Source organism: Cervus canadensis, chromosome 1 (genome assembly GCF_019320065.1).
Source record: "Cervus canadensis isolate Bull #8, Minnesota chromosome 1, ASM1932006v1, whole genome shotgun sequence".
Taxonomy (NCBI): Eukaryota; Metazoa; Chordata; class Mammalia; order Artiodactyla; family Cervidae; genus Cervus; species Cervus canadensis.
In genome coordinates this window covers 48,922,558-48,940,465 of record NC_057386.1, presented here as the reverse complement: position 1 = coordinate 48,940,465, position 17,908 = coordinate 48,922,558, and the positions used below count along the sequence as shown (strand labels likewise).

General features: G+C 35.2%; 1 protein-coding gene across 3 annotated transcripts in view; it reads left to right on the top strand.

The window, feature by feature from the left end:
- The window catches only part of INTS2 (integrator complex subunit 2), a 51,805-nt gene that overhangs the window by 15,118 nt on the left and 18,779 nt on the right, over positions 1-17,908 (top strand). For all 3 annotated transcript variants that reach the window (XM_043482261.1, XM_043482279.1, XM_043482270.1), the window contains exons 10-16: positions 978-1,049; positions 1,137-1,251; positions 3,155-3,223; positions 4,540-4,674; positions 5,845-6,021; positions 7,018-7,126; positions 16,916-17,020. In XM_043482261.1, the coding sequence (XP_043338196.1) occupies positions 978-1,049; positions 1,137-1,251; positions 3,155-3,223; positions 4,540-4,674; positions 5,845-6,021; positions 7,018-7,126; positions 16,916-17,020 (782 nt within the window). The remainder of the gene's footprint in view (positions 1-977; positions 1,050-1,136; positions 1,252-3,154; positions 3,224-4,539; positions 4,675-5,844; positions 6,022-7,017; positions 7,127-16,915; positions 17,021-17,908) is intronic.

Below are 17,908 nucleotides of genomic sequence, written 5' to 3'. Positions count from 1 at the left end.
TCTAATCTTCATTACTTCTGTAAGGTGGGTGTATATTTATAGAAGAGCTAAAGTACAAGAAGGAGAAAGTAGGAGAGCTAAAGTACAAGAAGACTATTTAAATTTCTTGTTCAAGGTCACACTAACAGTAATTGGCAGAGATGCGATTCCCACTCAGGTCTGGCAGACTCTAAAGGCTGTAATCTTTCTACTACATAACATTGTCTTTTATAAGTAGAGAAATTTATGTATGGTTGAGCATAGCCTTTTTAATTTTCTTAGTTTTGGGTATCAGGCTTTGTGGTTGGTTTTTATTTTTCCTGTTTACACTGCGGTGAAGTAGAAGAGGATCAATGAAAATTACTATTACAGATCAAAATTGACCTGTGCATTTCAACCTAAACCTAGGAATTTGCTTTAAACTAGTCAGTGTTCATGTATTTCTATTACCATTCTTCATATATGGTTAGCCCCTGGCTGTCTCTTTTTACTTTTTCGAATAGTAATCACTTGTTTCCCTCTAATATTGACTTCTGCTCAAAATGCCTCTGCAAACTAAATTTCATTTCCCAGGTAAAAGATGGTCTGACTTTTGTCCTCATACTCAGTTTCTGAGTTTTTAATGACTAAGTTTCAACACTATCAATTTTTTTCTATAGGAAATGAGTATCAGCTGTTAGTTCTTCTAACATTTTAATCCCAGAGAACCTTTGTTTTTCTAAGGAATGTGAGGAAGTTTATTTTCTCCAACCTGCAAAAGTAGTAACTGAGACTTTGAGAGGGTTTGGCTGTTTATATTAATGGAGAAAAGTTATGGTCCTCTGTTCTTCTCTAGAACTACTGCATATCTCAATGATAATTAATGGCCAATTCAACAAGCAAGTAATTTGAGGAAAAAATAATTTCCACCAAAGATAATTCCAGAATGTTTTTTTATTCTTATGCTAGTATATCTGATTTAGACCAGTGACTTCTGATATTTTTTTCTATATTAACAGTACTCCTGAACAGGAGCAGCTGATGGTAGTTTGGCTAAGCTGGATGATCAAAGAAGAAGCTTACTTTGAAAGGTAAGATGACTTCATTTGTATCAGATAGCTGAGTAAGTTTTCTTAACCTTCCTTTGGAAATTCACGTTTTCTTTTCTGTTTCAACAGTACTTCAGGTGTCTCTGCTTCTTTTGGGGAGATGTTATTATTGGTTGCTATGTACTTTCATAGCAACCAGCTCAGTGCTATCATTGATTTGGTCTGTTCCACTTTGGGAATGAAGGTAATTTCCTCTTATCGTCTTTCTAAAGAAGATGTTTCTAAGCTGGACATTTTCTTGTAATGTTAAGTAAATAGGTTGTTTTCATTTTGAAGTAATTTTAGTTGTTTAATAGTTTGAAACTTTACAGGAGCTCTCTAAAAAAATACATTATGTAAATATTATTTATGAGAATAATAGATTTTCTATGTAGAAAACTTAGAAAACACAGTAAAGAAGGGAAAGCTATAATTCCATGTTCAGAGATGTCAAGTACTATTAATAGTTTGGTATCTGTTCTTTCTTTATATTGATATATATAAGTGGTTTTAATGAACTTACCAATATATAATGAGCACTTCTTCATATCAATACATATTCTAATACAACATAATTTTCAGTGGCTGCATTGCAGTTATTGTGTGGGCTGATCGTGACATTTTTAATGGTTCCTTTACTTGCCATGTAGATTTTCTAATTTCTGAATAATGCTTAGATGAATATCCTATGTATGTAAATATACACACAGGCATCCATACATGTATATTTTCAAACACTTTCTGGATTACTTCCTTAGGATAAAGTTATAGAAAGCAGTGCTAAGTAAAAGTATGATGATGTTAAGATGTTTAATGAATATTGCCGGATTATTTTCCAGAAAGTTTATACCAGTGTAACTGTTCTCGTTAGTGAATGAGAGTGCATATTTCCCTAACTTCTCACCATCACTGGGCATTACCATTCTTTTTAATCTTTGCAAATTTGATGAAAAATGGTCTTATTTTGCATCTCTTTGATTACTAGTTATTATTATTTTTTATTGTTATAGTTTATATAGAGATTTTTTTGGTTACTTTTAAACAATATATGTGTTTTAGTTGGTTTATTTCTTTTTAAAAGGTTTATTGATGTCCCGGTTTTTCTATAGGGATTTTTATGGATTTATTTTTCCTTTTACTGATTCAGAAGTGCTCTTTATATATAAATGATATGCTGTTATGCCTTGTATATCGTATTTCATTGATTCAAGACACATATTTTACCATATATTGAAACTTGGATTCATTTTATAGTTGATGCATGATGTTAGTGTGATAGTGTTTGCCCTTCTTTATTTACTTGAAAAGCTACTATTAAATCAGTGGTGCATATTATAATCCTTATTGTCTTAAAGATGGAAAAGTATAATATGTTGCAGATGATTTTTCCTAGTCTTTTCTGCCATGTGAAAATTATTATTTTCTATGTGTGTTATATATTAAGTATTTCTTTTGTGGTTCTTATTTTGTTATTATGCTTAGAAGTGCTTTTCTTTCCTCAGGTTAATAGAAATGATCACCTGTATTTTCTTCTAGTGTTTTTGTGGCCTCATGTTTTACATTTAAATCTTTAATACATTTGAAGTTAATATGGGGTATGATGTCATATGCAAATCTTTATTTGTATTATCCAGAAAGAGAGCTATCCCACCTCCATTTATTAAATAATCCACTTCTTCCCACTGACTTAAAATGTAGTAATGATATGTTTACTGAGTACTTTAAAAATTCTTTTATTTATTTGGCTGTACCATATCTTGTGGTATGCAAGATCTAGTTTTCTGATGAGGGATCGAACCTGGACCCCTTGCATTGGGAGCTCAGAGTCTAGCCACTGGATCTCAAGGGAAATCCCACTAAGTACTTTCATATTTGGTTCCTGAGGAAAAACACATTTTAGTGTTAGGTTTGAGAAGCTACTTCTGAAGTAGAGTATTTGAACGTTAAGTAAAATTGTGCTTCATATATTTTATTTTCATCTGCTGTTGAAATCTTTTGGTTGCTTTATTTTGTATTTTTTTTTCTTTTTTTGTAAAAAAGAGCCTTTCTTTTCTTTGTTTTTTATTGGAATATAATTGCTTTACAGTGTTGTGTTTTGGTTGTTTTAGATTGTAATTAAGCCAAGCTCCTTGAGCAGGATGAAGACTGTCTTCACACAGGAAATTTTTACTGAGCAGGTACTTCTTTTAACTATTATCTTAGGTACTTCTTTAACTTTATTTTATAACATTCCTTGTGAGAAAACTTGTGTATGTTTCAGTTTAAGACACTGATATAGTCTTTATATTCCTTTTTAGTTTCCAGTGATGATTTATTTAATCTTTGAAACTTCTGTAAAGAAAAATCGTATTTCAAATTTGTTTTCAAAGCTATTTACTACATAGAAAAGCATGTGCTAAGTAAATTTGCTTATTTTGGAGACGTTGAGTAGATGCTTAAGAATGTAGTCTTAGACACTGTTGACAGGGATCTCACCTAGGGTGAAAGTGTTAGTGGCTGAGCCGTGTCCGACTCTTTGCCAACCCATGCGCTGTAGCCTATCAGGCTTCTCTGTCCAGAGAATTCTCCAGGCCAGATACTAGAGTGGGTAGCCATTCTCTTCTCCAGGGGAGTCTTCCTGATCCAGGGATCAAACCTCATCTCCTGCATTGCAGGCAGATTCTTTATCTGAGCTACCAGGGAAGTTCACTGACAGTCAGGATTGTCAGGAGAATCTGTTTAAACCTTTCAGCTGCAAGGTGCCGTGTCTAACTAAGTTGTAAGCTAGAGTCTAAATTCCTTATTCTTGTATTGACTTGTTCTTATTTGGTCTCAGCACTTTTGTCCATGGATAATCCTAACGATATTTTATTTTTTCAATGATGGAAACTATTCTTTTTTTTCCTTTTTTTAAAAAAAATTAAACCATAGATGATCTACAGTATTATTTTAGTTTCAGATATACAAGAAAGTGATTCGGTTATACATATATATGTATATATATATATATTTGTATTCTTATTTGTTTATTTTTTAATTGAAGGATAATTACAGAATTGTGTTGGTTTCTGCCAAACATCAACGTGAATCAGCCATACGTATACATACGTCCCCTCCCTCTTTTAAGATTCTTTTTATTACAGTTTATTATATTAAATGTAGTTCTCTGTTCTATATGGTAAATCCTTGTTGTTTATCTGTTTTATATATTATAGTCATTGAGCCCAGATTTTATGATTCCAAATTTTACATATTTTTTAACTTTACTCTAACCCCTGGCAATGTGTCTGTGTTTAGAAGTAAATTTTTAAAAAGTAGAGAACTTTACAAATTCCCAGATGTGTGATGGTACCTCATTACTCAAAATAATTAAATCATGTCATGATTGGTTTTTGTCACTCCCGCCAAAGGACCCCATTAGTATTGACAGTCCACCTGGCTAATATTCCCTCTTTCAGAATAATTTTGTGTCTGGTTCTGTCATATGTATTTTGCTGCTATTTTTCCCTTTTAGGTTGTCACAGCTCATGCAGTTCGAGTCCCTGTCACCAGCAACCTGAGTGCCAACATTACTGGATTTTTGCCTATTCATTGCATTTACCAGCTTCTGAGGAGTCGTTCCTTCACCAAACACAAAGTATCAATAAAAGTATGATCTTAACATTTATTCTTCAAGCTAAAATATGAGTTAATGCTTTTTTCCCAGTTCTATTTGAGTTTGCAGACCTTTACTGTGGATTTTGTATGTGAAATGTTTTTAGTTATATAGTTATAGTAATTAGGCTGTTAATTTCAGATTTTTAAAACAGCATAACTGTTCAGTTAATTTACAAAATGTACAGTAGTACTAATTCCTTTTAAATTCTCAATGATATTTAGCAGTTTCATTAAACTTTAGTAAGAAATTTCTGTTCTTTTTTTTTTTTTGAAATTTCCATTCTTTATACTTGATTTTGTTTACCAAACTCAGAAGGTTGCTGGTTAGCCATGACCGGTATTCGTAGTCTATTTGTCACAGGGACTTCTAACATTAAACTTGCACATATTTTGACATGTTTTCAATTTGTTATGTAGTTGGCTATAGCAAATAGGTTCTCTAGAGAAAAGGCTGAATCCACAGGAGGTTAAAAAAGAAAAAAATTTGTTTGAACCCTTTCTAAGAGGCTATTTTATTTATAAAGAACCCTGAACAACATATGCATTGCTATATCACATTTGATTGTCCTTGTTTTTATGATGTAGTGAAGTTGTTTTCCATCTTGATTGTATCTTCTGCTTTTCATATTTTTTGCAAGTGAAGTAGCGAAGAATTAAGAGTCCAAATGCACCCCAGTGTTTCTTCTTGGCCTGTATTTGTGCAGATAGTTAATCTCCCATATGTGGTTGTCAAAGCCACATTCTTAATCTGTCTGAGGTTTGTTGTGAGAAACTTCCTCTCCCTAAATGCCTTTCTGCTGTGGGGTCTTTTACAGCAGCATATATGGTGCTCAAAATACAGACACAGAAGGGACTTACAGTGTTTTCCCCACTACTTAAAAACCAATAGATTAAAAACCCGAAGTCCAAACTCTAAACCCAAGCTGTCATTTTTAGGTTTATCTTCCATGGAACAATATTCTCAATTTTAGGAAAGAAAAATTGTTTCCATTTTTAAATCAAAGGCAATTATGAAACTGGATGATATTATTTAGCAACTGCTAAAAGTTAATAGTGAATTTTACTTTTTCATAAATCATGTAAAATTATATGTGCTTGTAAAATTTTGCTTGCTTTTTCTTATTGCCATAATTAATTTAGTGCCTGTCACTTTCTTTTCTAGGACTGGATTTATAGACAGCTCTGTGAAACCTCCATTCCACTCCATCCTCAATTACTTCCTCTGATTGACGTGTACATAAATTCTATACTTACTCCTGCATCTAAATCTAATCCAGAAGCCACAAATCAGCCAGTCACAGAACAGGAGATACTCAGTATTTTTCAAGGAGTCATTGGGGTAAAATAGTGTGTTTTTTTTTTTTAACATTTATTAGTTCATTTTTCTTTTGTTCTTCGCACTCCACATTTTTTCCCAGATTATTATTTAAAATGGTATTCAGTTCTTTAGATCACTTATGAATATTAAAAGAATGGTATTAGCTCTATGTAGTTTGTTGATTAGGCACTTTTTGAAGAATTCTTTCAAAAGCTCCATTTTAAAGTTTAAGGAGTGCCCTGGAGGTTGTGTGTTTAAAAAGGATTATGTGACATTTCAACACATTTTACCAGCTTCCTGAGAATTTAAGATATACCTAGATTATTTACGGAAAATTTGGAGTAAATCTTTTTTTCTTCAAAAAAGTATCTTTTTTTTAGGAATTATTTTCTTCATGGTAGTTTCAGATAATACTTGAGATTCCTGTAAATGTAAACTTTTTTCAGAAGCAGCCCTATCTTAAAAACTGTTAAGTCGCTCAGTCGTTTCCGACTCTTTGCGACCCCATGGGACTATAGCCTACAAGGCTTCTCCGTTCATGGGATTTTTCAGGCAAGAATACTGGAGTGGGTTGCCACTTCCTTCTCCAGGGGATCTTCCCCACCCAGGAATTGAAACCAGGTCTCCCTCATTGCAGGCAGACACTTTACTGTCTGAGCCACCAGGAAAGTTTAAAAACTGTTCAGCATGTTGCTTCTAATCTCTCAAGCCATCTCAAATTTAACTTAAACTTCACATTGTCAATTTGAGTTTAATGTGAACACTGCAATACTTCTTCCAATTTCTTTAAGCTTGGGAGCAACAACACCAAATAACCTATTTTGAGTGCTTTTACTATCAAAAAGTACTCATTGGAACTTCCCTGGTGGTCCAGTGGTTTAGACTCTGTGCTGGGTAGCGGTTTTATTCCTGGTTGGAGAACTAAGATCCCACATACTGCCTGTTGTGGCCAAAGGGGAAAAAAAAGCACTCATGAAATTTAACAGTATTTTAAAGTGTTTATAATATTACCTCCAGGGTGACAACATCCGCCTTAATCAGCGTTTCAGTATCACAGCACAGCTCTTGGTGCTTTATTATATTCTGTCTTACGAAGAAGCTCTCCTAGCAAACACCAAGACTTTAGGTAAGTTGTGCAGAGGCTAGTGTTTCTGGTGATAGTTAATCTTATTTGCTTATATTTTGTTACTTTCCAGGCTGCTATTGGAGAAAATAAGATCAGATATTCCAGCAAGCTCCAGCATCTTTCTGCAGTCTTTGCAATGTTAAGTTTTCATACTTTCGTGCATAAGTACATGTATGTGTGGGCTTATAATCACTCCTTAAGTCTCAGTGCTCCTTTTAGCAGTCTGAATTAATGATTAACTGAATTGTTTGTATTTTAACAATTTTAGTGAACTTATTGACTAAAGGTAAATTAAGACATAAACCTGTCGGTACTGAAGTAGAAGATTTTTTGCTTGATTTCAACCTTTTTCCTACTTTTCCTTCCATTAGTATGAAGAGTAACAGTCTTAATCAAAGTAGTAGGAAAAAAAAACCAACAGAAGGATTTCCTTTGCCATTAACGTTACCATTGAACTAGGCTTTCAAACTTAGGTGCTTTGTATAATATCAGAAGGTCAGATTTAATATAGATAATATTAGTATAAAGTAGTATGTTTTCCTCTGTGTGAAAAAGAAAATTCACCTGTTTTTGGCTTGCTAAATGTAAGACTGTAGGCAGACAGAGAAGGGGGCGGCAGAGGATGAGATGGTTAGATAGCATCACCATCTCAATGGACGTGAATTTGAGCAAACTCCGGGAGGCAGTAGAGAACAGAGGAGCCTGGTGTTCTGCAGTCCATGGAGTTGCAAAGAGTCAGACATGATTTAGTGACTGAACAGCAGCAACAGCAAATGTATGAAGTTCCATATTCAAATAAAAGGTGTCATTAAAAAGTAATAGGCGTGGTATAGATGATCTTATTTGCAAAACAGAAACAGAGACACAGATGTCGAGAACAAGCATATGGACACCAAGGAGGTAGAGAAGGGTGTTGGGAAGAACTGGGAGACGGGGAATGACGTGTTCACACTGCTGATACTGTGTATGAAACCGGTGACTAATGAGAACCTACTGTATTGCACAGGGAACCCTACTCAGTGCTCTTTGGTGACCTAAATGGGGAAGAAATCCAAAAAAGGAGATACACATATACAAATCGTTGATTCACTTTGAACAGTAGAAACTAACATGACATTCTAAGGCAACTATACTCCAAGAAAAATTAAATTTAAAAATGTCACAGGCATTGAGTATTATAATGCAGAGAGAATTCTTTTAAGGGATTGTATTTTGTCATGGCTGAGCGATTTTACTTTTTGAAAGCTATAAATTAAAGTTACTTTTCAGTGTGTAGCAGATGAGTTTCTTTCATTTATATGGACTATTGTGTTTTAAATATACTGTGAATTTCTCAGCAGCTTTCTTTCCTGCCTGCAGTTGTTAGGAATATACAGATGATATCCCACAACTATAATTATAGTCTTTGTCATTTGAGGGACAAGATGGGCTAATAATAAGCATTAAGTAATAGTCTCCCACTTTTATCCACATGTAATGAATTCTGTTAAGGGATATGACACTTGTGATTTAATAGATACTAGAGGAATGAGTTACAAGGAGATATTCTGGGGAGAACTCAGACCATGAATACTGTAGTAGGGGACCAAGATACACTCTTAGTTTTTATTTAAAGTAATGTCTAGCAAAAAAATAATATAGGAAAGTTTAGAGACTAGTATAGCCCACTTTCATGTATACACCATGCAGAATTAACAAATCACTCAGAAATTTTAAGACTGGAAGAATCTTTAAAGATTATGCATCCCAGTCCCCAGTGACATGCTCAGCTCAACCCTGTGTTCAGGTGAAGCTGCTGTTCTTTATGCAATAGTCTGATGGATCTTAATTGGAAAGTTAAGAATTTCAGGTTTAGTGTACAATTTAGCCTGGACTGAGTCTTCGAAAAGGAACTGGGAGATTATAGAAAAGTTACTAGGTTTTTCTTGGTCTTCCCTGGTGGCTCTGCAGTAAAGAATCTGCCTGCAGTGTAGGAGTCCACCTGCAATGCAGGAGAGGTGGGTTTGATCCCTGGGTCAGAAAGATCCCCTGGAGAAGGAAATGGCAACCCACTCCAGTATTCTTGCTTGAGAAATCCCATGGACAGAGGAACCTGGCGGGTTCTAGTCCATGGCATTGCAAGAGTCGGACACGGCTTAGCGACTGAACAACAAAACGATTAGGTTTTTCCAAGATTATAGGCAAAAGATGGTGGCTTGGACTGGTAGCAGTGTATATATATTTTGAAGGTAGAGCTGAGAAGTTTTGCTGATGAATTAATTAGAATTGAGAGACAGGAGCCAAGGTTGATGTGGAGGCCTTTGGCCTGAGCTATACAATGGCTATCTACTGAAATAAATAGCAGGTTTGTGGGCAATCAGGAGCTGGTTTGGGACATACTAAGTTTGAGATATCTGATGAAGTGGGGATGTCTTGAAAACAGTTGTAAATGCTGGACTGGAATTTGGATGAGATAAACCTGGACTGAAGCATTGAGATTCTTCAGCATATGTATGATATTTATAATCATGATATTAAGTAGGATTACCAAGAGAGAAGGTGTGGAAGGAGACTCAGGGGGCTGTGATGTTTTGCATGCCAAGAGAAGAATGTTAAAAAGGAGAGTGAGATCACTTGTGTCAAATGATGGTGATGGATCAAGTAAGGTTAGGATTTAGGCTCAGCTGATGATCGGGTTTAGCTTGCTAGAGGTCCTTTGACCTTTACAGGTTTTTTTTTTTTTTTTTCAGAATTCAAGCCTGATTTAGTAAATTCAAAAGCAAATTAGAGGAGATAATACTGAACACAGTGAGTACAGACAGTTCTTTTGAAAAGTTGTAAAGAGAAGGAGGGAAATGAATATGGTAATTGGAGAGGAAGATGAGGTCAAGAGAGGACTTTTTATTTTTTTTAAGGTGAAAGAGTTAAGAGGATGTTGTATGCTGTTGGAAGTAATCTAGTAGAGAGGGAAGCTTTACAAGAGAATCCCTAGAGGGATGTCCTTGATAGGTGAGAGGAGACCGGGTGTGGAAGACAAATGGGAATTGAGCTTTCCTTGGAGAACTTTTTTCCCATAGTTGAAGAATTTTTTTTTTCTAGCCTAGTTTCTTAGTCCAAAGGAATAAGTTAAAAAAAAAAAAAAATAAAGGAATAAGTTAACTGCAGAATATGTCATAACATGACAGAAGTTTTCTCTTCCACATCCAAAAATGATGAATATTCTGCTTCAAATTTATTCCTCCCCACGAAGTTGTATTGTTACCTTGTTAACTGGTCTGTGGTTTTGAGCTTTATAATAAACATTATTAGCAGGCACCAAGTAGCTGTTGAAGCTCAAATACAGAATTTCAACATCTGAGATAGAGCCAAGTGTAAGAATATCATAGTCATTAAAAAAAGGTGTATACATACATATTTTTTCACATATACATATTTTTTATTTGTTTAAAAATATTTGTAATACAAGTGCATATATTGTGTGTTTAGTCACTCAGTCGTGTCCGACTCTTTGCAACACCACAGATTGTAGCCCGCCAGGCTCCTCTCTTCATGGGATTCTCCAGGCAAGGATACTGGAGTGGGTAGTTGTTCCCTTTTCCAGGGGATCTTCCCGACCCAGGGATCAAACCTGGGTCTTGTGCATTGCAGTTAAATACTGTATTGATCTAAAAGAACATGTGTAAGAAATAGCATAATAAATCCCTTGTACTATCCCTTTATTAATACCCCATTAAAATATGCACATTGCCATCATATTTTCAGTTTTTATACTTAAAAAATGTTTCCTGTTTATTATATCTGAAAATTTTATTACTAGGTAAAGGTTTATTTTTATGTACTTTACAAAAATTTTGATTTTATGTTGGAGTATAGTTGATTAAACTAAAAGGCTTCCCAGGTGGTTCAGATGGTAAAGAATCTGCCTGCAATGCAGGAGACACGGGTTTGATCCCTGGGTTGAGAGGCTCCCCTGGAGAAGGGAATGGCTACCCACTCCAGTATTCTTCCCTGGAGAATTCCATGGACTGATTAGCCTGATGGGCTACAGTCCATGGGGTCACAAAGACTTGAATGTGACGGAGAGACTAACATTTTCACTGTCCTTTCATAGTTGATTGAAAATGAGAGGCTAGTTTCCGGTGTACAGCCAAGTGAGTCAGGTGTGCCCTTACAGGTATTACAGAATATTGAGCTGAGTTCCCTCTGCTATACAGTAGGTCCTTGTTGGTTATTTATTTTAAATATTTATTGAACAGTTTAAATATAGAAGTTATATTTACATATTTTTGAGGTAAAAACAGTACTCATGAATACTGAACATGTTTTATCAGCTTTACCTGTTTATCTGCTCCTAAAGCAGCCAATGGAATGCTAAACAGAGTCTCACACTTACGTAGCTTACTTGTTTAACTCTGTCCCTTAACATCATTTATTTTATTCAAAAAAAATATTTATTTATTTTATTTTTGGCTGTGCTGGGTCTTCATTGCTGTGCACCAGCTTTCTCTAGCTGTGGCAAGCAGGGACTGCTCTTTGTTGCAGTCCATGGAATTCTCCAGGCCAGAACACTGGAGTGGGTAGCCTTTCCCTTCTCCAGGGGATCTTCCCGACCCAGGGATCGAACCCAGGTCTCCTGTGTTGCAGGTGGATTCTTTATCAGCCGACTATCAGGGAAGCCTATTTAAAGTATATTTGTTTTATTTTTGGCGTGCCAGGACTTCACTGCTGCGCGCCCACTTTCTCTAGCTGGGCAGCGGGGACTGCTGTTTGTTGCGGTGCATGGGCTTCTCATTGCTGCGGCTTCTCGTGTGGCGGAGCGCGGATTCCAGGCTCGTGGACTCAGTCACCGTGGCTCCCGGGCTCTGGAGCACAGGCTCAGTAGGTTGTGGTGCATGGGCTTAGTTGCTCCATGGCCTGTGGGATCTTCCTGGAGCAGGGATTGAACCCATGCCTCCTGCATTGTCAGCTGGATTCTTCACCACTCAGCCACCAGGGAAGCCCCTTATCTTCATTTAAAAACAAGCTCTGGCTGCTTTTTCTGCTTCTATCCTGTTTCATATGAAATTTCCTTCTTTGTCATCAGCAGAACAAGACCTATCCTGTGATACTTGGGAAACTGTAATGTTCAGTGGCTCTAAATTCCTGCACTTGAAGTTTTTCTTTGCACTTGATAGTTAATTATTGTCTTCCCAGAAGAAAGTTAACTCCACCTGCCTCTTTCAAAATGTAGAAACCTTTAAGCAGACACTGACAGATGTTATTTCTTGGCAGCTTGAAGTTTCAGTACTATAAAATCGAGTTTGACCAAAAAAGCTTCTCACAGTCATATGATCATCCTGTGGAGTAAAAGTATAAGAATTTTAAATTTATTTCATTATTTATCTAATTGCTTACCTAATCGTTTTCCTGTCTTAATGCAAAAGAACTGTTTTTTAAAAGAAAAATATTTATTAAAAGAGTGTTTTACTGAAGAAAATTGAGGAAGTGAGAAAAGTACAAAGACCAGAGTATAAACCACCCATAATTCTACTGCCCAGAGATAATCACCACAGAATTTTGTTAGAAAAAAAAACCCTTCAGTCTTTGCACGTGTGGTAACTTTGATAAAGTTTGGAATCATAAGTTTTTAATCTACCCTTTTTACTTAAGACTACACTTTAAGCATTTGGCCTATTATAGTACATTTTTTTAAACATGATTTTTAATAGCTGTATAATATTTCTTCATAAATGTGTACCATTACTTAAAAAATACTTTATTGTTGGAGATTATGTCTACATTTTGCCATTATAGAGACTGGCAGAATGAATATCCTTAGAGCTAACTCTGTATACAGATATACTTATTTATTTCTTTAGGACAGAACTACTAAATCAAAGATTTTTGAATTCCAATATTTAAAAAATGAATTGTCACACTGTTTTCCAGATAGTTTTTACCATTATAGACATTTTGTAGAAGACATAGGTATAAGACATTTGTATACAATGTGAGTACCAATTTTTTTGCATTCACAATGATAGCAGTTGAGTGTTATCATTTATTTATGGTGTATTTTGAGTATAGAATTCTGTGGAGAGGAGACTCTTTGAAAGTAAGGTACTAACATTATATGACTAATCACTTACATTTTCTTTTAGGACATTATTTCATTTTTAAAATTTACATATGCCTTTAATTAATTTATGTATGCCCACCTCCCCAGCAGTAAAGGCCCTGAGTTCTAACTACTGGACCACCAGGGAATTCCCTGAAATATTTTTTTCTTTTAAAGTTATTAAAATGTAGGATTCATGAAGTTACCAAGTATGGCATACAGACTTGCTTCCCAGGTGGCCCAGTTGTAAAGACTCTGCCTGACCATACAGGAGACAGAGATGTGGGTTCAGTCCCTGGGTGGGAAAGATCCCCTGGGGGGAGGGCACAGCAACCCTCTCCAGTACTCTTGCCTGGAGAATCCCATAAACAGAGGAGCCTGGCAGGCTACAATCCATGGGGTCGCAAAGAGTTGGACACGACTGAGCACACATACATGGGATACAGATTCAGTTTAAATTTTTTTTTTCTCTTTTCTTTTTAAAAAATTATTTATTTATTTATTTATTTATTTTTAATTTTTTTCATTTTATGTATTTCTTTATTTATATTTGGTTGTGCTGGGTCTTCACTGCTGCATGGGCTTTTTCTCTTGTTGTGACGAGCAGGGGCTACTCTAGTTGCAGTGTGAGGGTTTCTCATTGTTACAGCTTGTCTTATTGCAGAGCATGGGGCTCTAGGAAACTTGGGTTCAGTAGTCATGCACAGGCTTAGTTACTCCGTGGCCTGTGTGATCTTCCTGGATCAGGGATCAAACCCTCGTCTCCTGCATTGGCAGGTAGATTCTTTACCACTGAGCCACCAGGGAAGCCCCTAGTTGTTGTCGTCATTTTTAAATAATTGGCTATTTGTCAACATCACAAAGCGAATAACCTGTCATTTTCCTATTAATTTGGAAAGTTGCTCTGATGTATATTGAAGTTTTATTACAAACCTATGTCTGGTTTTTTTTTTTTAGTTTTAGGCATTTCCAGTCCCTTTCACAATTATTGTTCTTGTTCAGTATTTCTGTCCATTTTCACGTATATAATCTTGCACATAAACTCTATAAGATTTTGTCAAATTCTGTAGAAGACAATTATATTTGGATTTTGGTTAGAATTATGTTATGCTAGAAATTAATTTGGAGAGAATTTACATCTTTACAATATAAGTCTTTCCAGCTAGGAATATGAAATAATTTTTTTAAAGACTTATTTTTGGTCAGCTGTGCAGCTTATAAGATCTTAGTTCCCTAACCCAGGGTCAAACCCATCTTCCCAGCAGTAAGAGCCCTGAGTCCTAACCACTGGACTGCCAGGGAATTCCATGAATTTTTTCTTTAAATTATTAAAATGTAAGATTCATGAAGGCCAATTTTTATCTTTTTTTTGCTACTGTGTCATTGAGTCAGACACGAGTGACTTTTACTTACTTACTCATTTAGAATATTACTTGATACAGAGTAATCACTTAATACATGTTTTTGAATATGTGAATTCAAATTATTTTTTTATGTCAATTAAACTTTACTTTGTATAGACTTTGTATAATTTTTTCTTAAGTTATTGCTAGTTACAAGGAAGGTATAGACATTTACTTTGGGTTAGTCAGACTCTGAATTTCTTAGAGTACCATTTAAAAAAATTTATCAAGGGAATAATTTTTTCAGCAGTTACTGAGATAATTTGGTCTATTTATATAATTTGTTGTATAATTGATATCTATATTTCTGGAGTGGGCCCTACTTGCTTTGGGTATATTATTCTTTTAACATGATTTGTCTTTTTTTTTTTTAATATGATTTTTTTCCATCTGTGTTTAAGCAAGTGGAATAGGCCTTTTTTCTCTTCACTTCTTTTTTTCCTGGCTTTAGTATTAGTTTACACTAATTTCATAAGTGAATTAGTTTTCCATAGGAATGTTTTAAGGATTAAAATGTTACAAAAGCTAGGGGCAATGTAATTTTTCTTTCTGATTGTTACTGGTCTATAAAAATGCAAGAGATTTTTGTGTATTTAATTTGGTATCTTGCAACCCTACTGAATTTGTTTATTAGTTTTCACAGTATTTTTTCCTTTTTTCTTTTCTTAATTCTTGTTACCTTGACGGAACTTTGATGTCCAGAAAAGGCTCCTCAGCCGCTCTTTTATCAGCCAACTCTACTTCATTCTTTAGGAAATTATTTGGAGAAGGAAATGGCAACCCACTCTGGTACTCTTGCCTGGAAGATCCCACGGACGGAGGAGCCTGGCAGGCTACAGTCCATGGGGTCACAAAGAGTCGGCCATGACTGAGTGACTTCACTTTCTTTGACTTCGGTTGAGGCACAAAGCCATATACCATAAGGTGCTCCTTGAATGTTGTCCCCTCATCTTACTATGGAAGCCCCAAGTGTTCATTCACCTCAGCATTTGCATGAGAGTCATTTACACATTTGTGGGCTGAGATATTTGTCATTTTTACCACTTTTTTTTTTAAGTTCTAACAGTTTTTTGATAGAATCTTTAAGGTTTTTCTATATAATGCCATATCTGCAAATAGTGGCAGTTTTACTCTTTCCTTTCCAGTTTGGATAGTGTTGGAACCAGAATTTGATTGTATTAGAAGCTATGTTTTTTTAAACTGTGTTTTGAGATACATTCTTACCCAGTTCATAAAAGATTGATGTGGAAAACTGGGATGCTCATTCACTGACCTGCAAGGGGTATCATGTCTAACCAAGAGGTGTATCGTCTATTTAGGCAAAAATTCTCAACCTGTATTCTAACACTTGCACTCATATACTTCTTAACTTCAATCAATAAAATTTTGTTGAGCTTTACATTATGTGGTTTGTGTTTGGAAAAGAATAAGTATATAGGATATAGTTTTTCAAACTGTGGATAGCCTGGTTGAGATGCTCCTAAGTTCTGTTGTACATGCAAAGCAGCTTGGAAAAGTAAGATGAGGGTGTCAGGCATATAGCATATGGTGGAGATGAGACAGAAAGCGTTGATTGGTAAGGACCTTTACCCTGGGGATCTGGAAATCCATGGATCCAGATATTTGAGCATGGATCCAGAGACACATGATCTGGCCAAATCTGAATTTAAATAAGAAGACTGTGGCACCAGTGTGAAGGATGGTTCAAAAAGAAGAGGAATTGGAGTCTGGAAAATTGAAAATTGAACCATAATAGTTATTTAAATAAATAATGAGTAGGTATTGAATTAGGATAGCAGAAAAAGAACAGAAATTAAGATGGATTTACTTTAAAAAAATGGATTTGTTAGTTGAAGGTAGAAGTTGTTGGAGAAGAAAGTCATTCATATTTCCCAACTTCCTTCAGAAAGAGTCAGTCACCACTAATAGATAATATGATTAAGGCTGTTGGCATCATGAAGTTTTAAGCCATGTGGTCATGACTGCATTTGTCTTCCTAATTAGGTTTGGGGGAGTTTCTTTTCTATTTTTTTGAGTTGGGCACTTCTGCAGGTGGCTTCTCTCACTCATGATTTTTCTTCCCACTGGTTTCAGTTTCAGGGCATTTTCCAGATCTTGCCCTGAAGTATGTTCTTGCTCGTCATATGTATTCACTACTTTGGTAGTGATTCTTTATCTTTTATGAGCTATATTCACAGATTAAGTGAATTAAGAGTAATTTGACATTGTGTTTGTTCCTATTTGTGTTGAAGGTTAAGATTCATGTTGTTTCTGATGTTATATCTTACATTTCTTATTTTTGACTGACAGCTGCCATGCAAAGAAAACCCAAATCATATTCATCTTCTTTAATGGATCAGATTCCTATCAAATTCCTTATTCGACAGGCTCAAGGACTTCAGCAGGAGTTGGGAGGTATTTGTTTTGTTTGCTTTTTACTGGTAATGTTTATTGGTAAAAAATACCTACTTTTTTTTTAAATTTAAATTTTTATGTACCACCAAAAACATTTTGTATTGGGGTATAGCCAATTAGCAATGTAATAGTTTTAGGTGAACAGTGAAGGGGCTCAGCCATACATACACATGTGTCCATTTTCCCCTGAACGCCCCTCCCATCCAGGCTGGCACATAATACTGAGCAGAGATCCATGTGCTATACAATAGGTAAGAAATACCTACTATATGTAAGATGATAGTGTAATAGGTGCTCAAAGCTAAACATTCAATTTAAGAGCGAATTTCTCTTTACTTTCCTCGCTATCTTACTCCCTGAAAACTACTTCCCACCCCTGAGGCCCTAGCTATTTCCTTTTGGTATGCAGTTTCACATGTTCTTTTCTACAGATTGAACCATATGAGATTACAGGTATTCAACTATTTTTGACCTATGAAAATGTGGTTTCATGTGGTTGAAGCTAATAGAAACACACACGTAAAAAAATCTTTTTTTAACCTCTAAGTGGTATCATACTGTATTTCTTCTGAGACTTGCTTTCTTCTCTTGAAGTCTTGGAGATCTTAATCATATTACTACATGTAGATCTACATTATTGTTTTTAATTGCTACATAACATGCCATAGCATGAAATTACTAGAATACTTTTACTGTAATACTATCAAGTGGAGATACAGTAATATTTTTAAAATTCAATTTTTTTCTTAATTTAACAGCTTTTTATAATGTATGGATTTTTTTTTCTCTTTGATTTTGTTTCTTTGAAGCTCAGATTTTCTTTTTCTGTCTTTATTATGGTTGATTTCAAGGGTAAACATGAACTTTCTTTGGTCTTCTTTAGCCAGA